This window comes from Perca fluviatilis, chromosome 7 (genome assembly GCF_010015445.1).
Source record: "Perca fluviatilis chromosome 7, GENO_Pfluv_1.0, whole genome shotgun sequence".
Lineage (NCBI taxonomy): Eukaryota > Metazoa > Chordata > Actinopteri > Perciformes > Percidae > Perca > Perca fluviatilis.
In genome coordinates, this window is record NC_053118.1 from 26,010,001 (window position 1) to 26,021,408 (window position 11,408).

Consider the following 11,408-nt stretch of genomic DNA (forward strand, 5'->3'; position numbering starts at 1 on the left):
ATTATCTCTGAGATAATGTGAGATATGAGAACGCTCTTAGATGAGAGGAGGCACGCTGCTTAAGGCAGTCTAGATCACTGGCAGGAGACTGACGCCACAGCTCACTTGAGAAACACTCCTCACCTCAATTGGCCTGTGTGCCAAAAAACACCAAGAGAGAAAGAATGTATAGAATGTCTAATAGATGAATGGAGTGGAAGAGAAAATCAGAGAGATGGTAAAAGAGGAGATAACATGGGTTTCTGCTAGATGGAGTGATGGGAGAGAGCGAAGTAATATCAAAGGCAAAATGATATTGTTTTTCATATTACTGTCTCCTGATTGCTGTCTGCCGTATTTGAATGCGTACCCATGCTTTGGTAATTTGCATGTGCATTAATCATTTTCAGTGAGAAATGAACTGCCACGGCTGCCTGACGGCTGCAGGGGGAAGAGGCAGTGAGAACGGGCTTTTTGGCATCAGATACCCGGCTCAACCCGAATATACTGCCTGAACCCAACCTGGCTCCGGCTGCAGGAGCCAAGGGGAGATGTAAGGTGCTCATAATCCTACACCATAAATCTGTCCAGCATGCATCATATGGTCTCATTTTCTGAGTGTGTGTGTGTGTGTGTGTGCATGCGTGTCTGTCGCACTCTCAAATTACTCTGCTCCCCTGAGCCAAGACGGAGGATAAAATATGAATCAGCTGAAGTCTAGGATAGTTTCCAGTCTCTCCGGTCTCCCCAACCATCATCAACAAGCGACACAAGCATGCATTCCAACACACACACACACACACACACACACACACACACACACACACACACACACACACACACACACACACACACACATCCACAACAGACACACGAAAGCAGCTCCACACACAAAGTTTCAAGTCTCTCCACTTCATGCTAAGCTTCTGTCAAACACACTCTGCTGCATATACCTCATATTTATGTTTCTCTACTGCAGCAGCTGGAGCACATGCATAGCGACAGGATTATGAGTCTGTCTGTCTCTTTACCTACTGTATTAATCAATTAGATAAAGTGATATGATCCTGCACTGTTATAAATACTACTGCCTGTGGAGACAGGGGTTATGTGCCTTTACAGAAGATACATTTACCTGGAGAGACATCTTTCTTTCTCTCCTCTTCATTTCCTCACATGCATGTTTGTCTTTCCTCTTCTCTTCCCTTACAGTCACTATCACATTTCTCTTTCATTCTTTAGCTCCAACTTTCTGGTCTGTCTGATTTCTGTCATTAAAGGAAGCCCCATGACTTTTGCCCTGCTGGCCCTGAACAGACCGCTACCTAAAGACACTTTATTTACGCTATAAGCTTTGGATTAAAGTGTCTGAGTGACTGCCTGGCACCCTTGCCGACCTGCTACGCAATCCCCTGGCATCGGACTGCCCCAAGCGCCGCAAAAAGCCCTGTAAACGACTATAAGGAAAAATATATAAAGTAGGCAGAAACTAGACTAATTCCATACTGATGCACTAAACTTGCAATTGCATACACCCCAAACATATTGTAATGATATCTTAGAGTCATGTATCACACACTTCTATTTAAAGTTACAATATCAAAGAGCTCTGTTTTGTTCTCTTTTGCGGCACTGATGGCGATATTTGGGTATTGCAGGTGTGTTTTTGGATCTCACTTTCACTTGTTTTTAAAGATTCATCACTCGTCTTGTTTGTTTGTTCGATGCTATCAGAGACCGCAAAAAGACAGCTTCAAACATAAGGGAGTTGAAAGTGACTCTTTTGCGTTAGTGCCACCTACGCTCTCTGGCAGACCAACCACTGCTGGGTGATGGGAAACACGTCACTAACGTCGCCACAGACACCCAGTTTGTAATATTGCAAATGAAAGTGGGCCATATAGGCTTAATCACCATCATGTTACCTCATTTGGCGAGTGGCTTAACAGAAGTTGAATTCAATTTAAATCTTCAAGATTATTACTTTAATATACATATACACCAAAAGGGTTGATGTATTATGGGTTTTTGTATCCCATAACTACCCACGCTGACATATACAATAAAGCAATCCCCCCAGCATAACAATGGCAGTATCTAACCCCCTTGAAGTTAATGAACTTCTAGGCGCCTACAGGGCAATCCCCACACCAAGTTGCCTTGAAACCCCACCATTAGAGGCATTATGAAGTCAAGAGCGAGACTACGCTGCATTCTCTGCAGTGACATGCTGTCAGACCAATCAGCAGGCCCAAACACACATGTCTATAGAAGTAGACAGCCCCTCCCCCTGCACTAGCCCCCACAAAGACACACACAACACTGCCAACCCTGATGCTTTGTTGCAATTGACATGTGCTTCTCCCACACACAAATGCAGTATGCATCCACATGCAGCGATGGATGTATTTAGATATAATAAGCCATAAAGACATAAAACCCAACCATAAATAGGGGGCTTCAGAAACAATCGCGAACTTCAAAGAATCCTGCAAATTTCTATGTTGAATCAGCTTAGAACACAGAACACTGGGAAATAGAGGCCAGTGAAGTTGCCATTAAGCTACACTGCAGTAGTGACTGCGGAAGGTATAACCAGGTTCACAAGTGCACAATTCTATGTGACCTCCCTTTATTAGTAAGGAGGTGATTAGGAAGCCATGACCTGAGAATACTGCAGACTTCCTAGAAGTCAGAAGCCATTAGGTATTTATAGGAGCTTAATGGTACTGTCTAGGTGTACTGGCTGTCTAGCACCCATCATAAAGCCATCAACCCCAACCCAACCCCCCGTACGCCTGCCTCCTACGCAAACTGCCAAGCTATACCACTTAATTTCATTTTATTTCATCAGCAGCTAACCAACAATTCTCAATTCTTTTATCTTTTTCCTTCCTTTCCCTGCCACAACAACAACAAAAGCAGACTGTTTTGCATGAAATGCTTTGCTCGTGCGTACTGTTGATTGAGATGAACATGTAGTGGATGATACAAGTCATGTTTTCCAACTCGCAAATGCTGCCGTCAAATATAATTGCCTGATATGATTGTAAAATTACATGTATGAAAGTGCACCTGTGTTGTGCACAAGTGAGCATGATTTGGGGTCCTGGGTCCTTCATATTAACATTGTCAAACTTGGTCTTACGAGCTGACTTTACATGCTATATATCCCACTGTTGATCTCTCATAAAACAGATCGTGTTTTAAGTGTCCATACTGTTTTTTTAGTCTGTCACACTGCCAACAAAACAAATATTCCACATGGCTTCATTATGTATTCATAATCCTGCAAATTCAAATGGGATTTTCATTTGATGAGCCAACTTAAAAGTTGAACACATTTATTGCAAGATCCGAGGTAGGCAGTTGCATCAGAAATTAGGGTTTTACTGTACATGTACGCATGCGGCTGAATGAATATGTCCATATGCTGTTTGTTTGGTTCCTTTAAGTAAGCTACACATGTTTGGTTCCTGTAAGTAAGCTATATATTGGACTCCTAAGTGTATGTTTACATTACGATTCTGTCACTGACCAAAACAGGTCAGCCCTGTTACTCACATTATGGCTGCCTGCTTTAAAAGACTTACCTAATGCCCCGTCATTACCTGGAATGGGCCCCATGTCTCGCCTGTGGCCTGAAATAGCCCAGGAGCTAAGACTGCCACTGTCAACACCCCCTAATTTGCAGTTTCTTAAATAGCAGACTAGGACTTTGGCGCTAAAGATAAAGAGGCCCTGTGGTGGAAGACTCTTGGTGCAACTGCTGCGCGAATGAAACAAATTTTTACGTGGAGACACACCTTAGCAGTTCATTTTAATGGGACAGGCTTAAGGTGTCAATTCAGGTGCTTGTGATTAAGGCAGAGACTCAACTCAACAACAGAGTTTATGTTATGCAACAGCAACTCAACAAGTTTTGACAAGACTGATTCCTCAGAAATGCACAAAATATGAATGCATGTCGTTGGATACATGCCATTATTTGGGTTTTTGATTGTATTTGATGATATGAATGACACGCCTTGATAGTTCTTGGCGGGAATAAATCATGTGATGCTGCCAACTCAACAACTGAAACAGTCTTGTCAATAATGTCTTTATGCTGGAAAACAGTAATGGCTAACCAATGAGAAGTCATGTTTAGTGGTATTGCTTGAGAAAAAAACCAGCAAGATTCTGATGACTGACAATGCATCTGCAAAGAGCTATCATACCGTACAGCCTTATAAGTTCTCACGCATTGGAAATGGTCTTTTCAGATGCAAACTACAATAGGTCTCCACTCAGCAAAGGTGCACCATGAGGACAAGTACAACTGCCTTGCTGATCTCTGTGCCCCTTCTCCCTGTCCTTAGATGGCCATAAAGAATAGCAACATAATGAGGCTGGGAGCAGAGGCTGACAACATGGGCAGATGTCCAGGAGGTTACTCTAGGCTCTCAGCCAGCCAGGCAGGCAGCGGTGGTGGTGTGTGGTCAGTTGTGAACACCTGTCTGAATATTTACATTGTGGACAGCTGACCTGTGAGCTACTACAAGTGCCCCTCTGTTGATGTGTTTTTTTTTTTTTTTAAACTGACAAGTAGAAGAAAATGTGAGATGCCCATTTGCATCAAAATGCACTGAATAGTTTATTCTATTTAACTGCCTCATTTATTCGCAGCAGTTGTGGAAATAAGTAATTTACCATTGTGGTCCTGCTCCTGGTGAAAGGATGTCATGCACTACTACAGACGCTGTTGCCCATCATGAGCTGATCTGAGATGAGCAAAGCCTTGTTACACACACACACACACACACACACACACACACACACACACACACACACACACACACACACACACACACACACACACACACACACACACACACACACACACACACACACAGCAAGTAACTACATCCCAGTCTATTTTATTCTGCCATCAATGGTCCATTAGAATGACTGACGGCAGTAATGAACTAAGACAAGATAACGCATGGCACCATTCATGCGTAACTGACACGGAATCCCATGGTGACATGTGTATGGCACGAGGGGTAAAAAGATATCATAATGGCTTAGTGAATGGGAATAATACTCGATATTATCACTAGACACTGTGATTAACACGTCAAACCCCCTCCATCATGTGTTTTAGTCCTTACCTTCCAGCCAGCTGAGCTATTACTGTCGCCCTTATCCTTGAAATAGGGCACATAACGGACCATCCAGTCATATATCTGTGACAGCGTGAGTCTCTTTTCTGGGGTGCTCTCAATGGCGCGGGTAATGAGATCCGCGTAGGACTGGTTCCCCCACGCGTTCCGCCGCGAGGATTTGGCTTTGCGCAGCGGTCCGGTCACATCGAGCGCCGCGCCAGCCAGGCATGGGTGCGTCGCGCCTGTGGGTGCCGGGGCTCCGGCTGGATGCTTCAGTTCTCCCGGCGTTCCGCCCACGAGCCCCGCTATACAAGCCGGGACATCCTCTGGTTCCACCTTGATGTTGGCCAGTGGAAGAACCCCACTGACCTCTTGTCCACCGGGGAAGTCCTCCGGGCAAGGCAGCGGCCAGGTGCATGAGCGAGGCCGGCTTTGCGGCTCGAAATCCGAATCAACCTGATGAGTGTCTAATTCGTCGTCCTCCATCATCAGCATTTACCCTTCAGTTGAAAATGGAGAAGAAAAAAAAAATCAAATGAAGAGCAAGGGAGGGAAATACCTCCACGATTCCCGTATCCAACTGTCCTATCACTTCACGTTGCAATTTGCCTTGTAATAATGCTGTTAAGCTTACAGCCGGAATCAATCAAGAGGCAATTCAGCGGAGTAAAAGGATCATGATGAATACAAGCAAAAATCACAGCCTCGCGTGTAGAGACAAGAGAAGTAATAAAAGTAATAATAATTTTTCGTCCATTTTACCTGGAGTAAAATACCAAACGGTGATTAAAATGCTTCCTATTTAAGTCCACATCACCACAAGGCAGTCTATCTCAAACGCGTGTCAGAGCCAGTCATGGGGGCTTTTCAATCCAGTTGCAGCAACAGATGATATTTCAGATAAGGAGCATATTTGCAAAGCAGTCGTCGATAAATCCTCCAGAAGACAACGGGAAGAATGGGGAAAGAGGGGGAGAAATCACCAGAGCTGTGCTGAGAGCATCCACTGAGGCGATAATGCGTGATTACCGTGAATTATTAAATCTTCCAGTCTGCACGGATTAAGCTGGCAGCGGCACATTCAAGTCCATTCAGCCTGAACAGCACCCAACTGTCTGCAATTATAATGAAGAGGAGTGCGCATGTGACGAATCGATAAATTCCCAGCCTGAGAAATATAAAGAAAAGAAATATATAGTCCAGCGATCGAATTTCGTATCCACTTGTCAGGTTGATAACATAGTCTTTTATCACACCTCCTCTTGCTCCCCTCTATCCCCCTTGCCTTTTCTCACTCTCTCAGATCCCACACATGTTCTCATTTGCTTACAACTCGTTCTGTCGATGTGAACCGAGGATGACGCGCCGGCGCTGTAGTGGAGATGCTGCCAATTGGAGTGCGCTCACGAAATCAATACTCTCCGTACATGATTACAGCGAAATCCCTCTCGCTCTCTCTCTCTCTCTCTCTCTCTCTCTCTCTCTCTCTCTCTCTCTCTCTCTCTCTCTCTCTCTCTCTCTCTCTCTCTCTCTGTCTCTTGCTCGCTTTCCATCTCTGATATGAACTGAGGGAGCAAACCCCAAAATTCTTCATCAAAACTGCATAATAATCTTTCTGGCGAAGCGTCACCAGGCGCTTTGCGTGCCAGACTCCACGTCCTGTGGTGATAAAACAAGACAATGTGAAAATTACAGAAGGGGAAATTCCTGCATAATCCCGATTTTTTTTTTTTTGTCTTTTAAAAATACATGTGTTTGATCTGCCTTTGTGCATAACAAATCGCCCCGTGCAACGTGTGCAGCGTCCAAATGCCCTCCAGGGAGAACCACGGTGCGCGTGGAGGTTTCACCTCTGCTGATTATTTGCGGGCTATACCTCAGCCAGTGTAATTTTCTATGCCGATTAGACAGATTTAGTCCAGATTAGGAGAGATTAGGTAACCCTAGATTTTAATCCGGGAGGAGTGAGGTGAAATGGGGCTTTTCAGAGGCCAGATTGAAAGATCATCTCTGCTCCGCACACCAACCAAAGTGAGGAGGCATAAAACACTTGCACATTATCATCTCAAATCGCATTTGCCAAGCCTCGACGCAAGAGACACGCTTCTCTGGCAGACACAGCCTTGGCCAGACCCGTGTGCGTAATTCTGCTACACTGACCAAGGGGGATTCCGCCCCTCCATCACACCACCCCCTCCTGAATCTGACAGGCGGACACACAGGTGCTCGAATCCAATTGGCTGTTTATTTCCCCCATAAATGCTATTAGATTTTATTTTTATTTTTTTATTGGGATGGTAGCCTCACACTCCACCTCACCTTTCACCTTTATCCAAAAGATTTGATGAGCTCACAAGCTATTCTACAGCAACAGTCTGCTTCACATTTCTATGCACACTGACACCTGTTATGATGGTTACTGTGGAGACAATATTACTTATTCATTGACTTTTACAGGCAGTCCTACTTCTACACACACACTGTCTGCACACAAAGCTACAATTTCTGATAATATTTGGGAGGTAGGCAGCAGTAATCAGTATGAACTATGGGGGCATTGTTGGTATGAATGGACTGCAGTCACAATATTAAAACAGCTGAAAAATAAATTATTCCTCAACACCCAAGGCGTACATTCTCGGCAGAGTGAGAAACTTAAGAGGGGATTCTATTTAAACAATTTTTTCTTATAGCTGAAATAAAACACCCTCACATTTTAGAGTGACACATGCACAGTTCGTGAGCACCATCACAACAAGCACCTGTGTAGTAAAATTGTCTGAGGAACCCGCCCTCTTCGTGCAAAGTGTGCATGAACAGAAGCTATACTTAAAAGTTGCACAACATGGCCACACTGTGTGCACTCAGACATTACTGATGTTGAGAAATGTGTGTCAAAAATAGCACGCCTTTAAATGCGGGAGGATGTGTCATAGTGTGACATGGAAATTACTTAATGCTGAACGTCAGTGGGATCAGATGGTTAAAATGCCATGTTGCTCATAGTTTGTTTGTTAAAAAGTCCTCAAGCCGTATTGCACCTATACATTTGATTAATGGGAAATTATTCACTGTATTAATGTGTTCATTATTATTTGGCTACTTAAACATGTGCCAAGAGTAAAAAAAAATCAAACAAATGCTGGAGAATAACAACCCTTACATATCCTCTAGTCTGTAACACAAGGTGCTACTTGTGCTGCTTGTTCACAAATCATAATCCTTAGTGCCAGAATGTTGGTGACCCAAGACTATACAATGCATCTTGATTAAACATAAAGTGAAAGAAAAGTCATTGTGAAAACAAATGACCAGATTCAGAGGCTCACAGCAAGGACTGCATCTCCAGAGAAACAAGAGTCAGGAAGAGGAGATGACTCAGACAGAGAGGAGGGAGGCCCAGACTTTAAAAACTACATATGTGTTTGGTTCCTTCCAGGCTGACTGCTACGCTGTCCCCATACCAGACATTCCAGAGGCAGCGTGGCTAGCTTTAGGCTCTGAGTGGCTGATCCTGGAACAGCATGTTCTGCACAGCAGCAATCACCTCAGCAGCCACAAGCAAGGCCGAGCACCACATCAACAAGGCAGAGCTTTGTGCTTGTCAATTTGCACCCTGAAAAAGTTCTCATTCACAATTTCATTCACATCAGGAAAGGGACACAGTTTTTTCCACCAATTCCTCAAGGCCCATCCTCATTTCCTTGGCCCTGTCACTCCAGACCTCCCTCGCAACCTCATGATGTTGTGCAATTTATCCCTGCAACCATTCTGCCCAGTGGGATTAGGACGAGAGGAAGCTGGAGAAGCCACAAGAACACCCTCGGGAGATCGATGCCGGTTTGGGAAAATACTTCCCCTGGTTCTCCTCCCCTCTCAGCAAACAACCCACACGCTCTAACAAGCATATGGGCTCCCAATGACACATGAAGGAGAGGGCTCAAATCCAAGTATTGGTAATGTTCCCGAGTAGACGAAGCTGGATTTCACCCCTTTGTGGCAGTGGCCCAAAGTAGGATGACTTAAAGACTTCCTGCCCTGAGCAAGAGCCAGCTTTCTGTGGCATCTTGGCATGCGTGTTGCCAACTATGAACATTAAGTCCAGAGGCAGCAAAGACAATTGGTGCCAAGTTTTAATTAAGACTGTGTTGTGGAATGGAAAAGGCATGTGCAGGTAATGGCGTCTCTCCCCATTTCAGAGGTCTAACAAAATATGATTAACTAACACTATCTGCTTTGGAAAATTAATTATATTTAAAAGTTAAAGACCCACAAGAAGCAAAACACCCAAACAGGAAAATCTGTGTGCCCTGCTCTCATACCCAAAAGTGCAGCAAGCATAATTGGATAATAATAAACTGATGATGTCAAAGATGTTTAAACGCAGTAGAGGCGAGTGGATAGTACAGTAGCTATGTTGATGCACAGAAATTGTGTACTCCAAATCAAGGTATCGGTATGTATGAAATATAGAAGAAACTATAGTACAATAAGATTGTACGTGTTGGGGCGGCCTCTGGCTCACCCAGTGGGAGCATTCGCCCCATGTTGGCTGAGTCCTTTGCAGCGGCCCGGGTTCGAATCCGACCTGCGGCCCTTTGCTGCGTGTCATCCCCCATCTCTCTCCCCCTTTCATGTCTATCCACTGTCACTATGGAAAATATAATCTTTAAAAAGATTGTACGTGTTACCTTGATTTACCAGGTGTCTATAGTATATCAATTAATCATTTTGGTATATTATCAATGTATGTATAAAAATATTTAGCTGGTTTTAGCTTCTCAAATCTCAAGGTATTTTTCTCCAATTCATATATTTTAAATTGAACTAAAACTACTTGCAGCTTTGCTTCAGTAGTTCAAGTGTTTATATGAACCCACATTCAACGCATCTTTTGTAACTCCGAATATCAATCCCACAATGAAAAGTAATCAGTTTGATGATCAGTTACACAGTTTAACTATAATCTCCTATGACACCATATTCAGACTTATCAGGATTTTTGCATGTATGTGTTGGAAGAGGGTGTCACTCTAGTCTCTGTTCTTGAAATAAACCATGCAAAATATCATATTGCCTCTGGCAACGAGTCAAATCCCTCACTTGTGGAAGTACTTGGTTGGCTACATCCACAATAGTGGAGAAGGCCTGATGCCAAGACTCTGATTAGCCTAACTATGCCTCTGTTCTGCAGGCAATGTGGCATGGAGGTGCAGTGGGAGTCCAGCTCATCACCAAAGAGCACTGTGCTAAACACAAGTTTAAGTGGAAGAAAGCCAGCAGAATGTAGTGTGTCCATGCTGGACATATAAAGCCTTAGGCAAGGAGGCATCTGCCTCTTTAATACATAATTCACTCAGAGCTGAAACATCACGCTTTAGTCCTTAGGGCCAGTAGTCTGCTTCTGGTTGTTTGAACATAAAACTGTCTCCATCAGATAATCCTGTCTCTCATTGACGGGCAATTTTGTGTACTAAACACCAAACAATAACATTTGGTTTGAGCACAGATCAGATTCGCCTTCAAAACAGACAAGAATCCTATAGCAATATAATGTACTGTATATAAAAAAAGGTTTTCAATAAAGTGTGGGTAACAAGGTGCATCAAATGTATGTGGAAGCAATGTCATCAGACCTTTCCACCTCAGCAAGCTCGTCCTTGTCAGGCTTGATATGCAGGTAGGTCAACATGTAGAGACAGCCATCTGCCCTCAAACTCTCCCTTCAGACACGCACATAGTCACTTTACATCACAACCCCTGCAAATGCACCTTCCTGTGGGGGTATTATTAGAAGCACTCGTCTTATTGCCCACATCATTATCATAACTGACAGGATGTGCATTAGTTACTTCAGTATCCGCAGCAGATTGGCCATAATGTGTTGACACACCAGTGTACAAGCCTTTTTGGAATTCAGCATGAAGAGTGAAGAACCTGAGGCAGCTGTAGTGCTTTCATGTGTAATAGTCCCAGCTCAAGTTCCCATGAAAGAGGCATTAATGGGTTAACAGTAGAAATGACAGGGGAAGAGAGGGAAAATCAATGCTTTTGTTGAGGGGAAGAAAGAAAGGCTTTCACAGGTCTATGTATCATTAAGCAATTGAGAAAGCTAATTAGAGTGGGGGGGGAAAAAGATGTGCAGATCTCACAGCTAATTATTTCCATGGCAACCGCAGCTCCTGTAGATGATCTGAGGTAGCATTCATCTGGCAAGACAGACAGTTACACGAAGAGCAAGAGAGACCCCTAGTGGGAAAAGTGTTCATGAGAAGCTATATA

General features: G+C 43.8%; 1 protein-coding gene across 2 annotated transcripts in view; it reads right to left on the minus strand.

Annotated features, from left to right (window-relative positions):
- LOC120562896 (forkhead box protein O3-like) overlaps positions 1-6,591 on the minus strand; it is a 32,471-nt gene extending 25,880 nt beyond the window's left edge. The window contains exons 1-2 of one of the 2 annotated variants that reach the window (XM_039806834.1): positions 5,889-6,591; positions 5,133-5,626 (exon numbers count right to left, since the gene is read on the minus strand). In XM_039806834.1, coding sequence (XP_039662768.1) covers positions 5,133-5,621 — 489 coding nt within the window. In that variant the 5' untranslated portion in view covers positions 5,622-5,626; positions 5,889-6,591. Of the gene's footprint in view, positions 1-5,132 lie in introns of both variants that reach the window. The other variant, XM_039806833.1, reaches the window with a different exon arrangement.
- Positions 6,592-11,408: the final 4,817 nt, after the last annotated feature.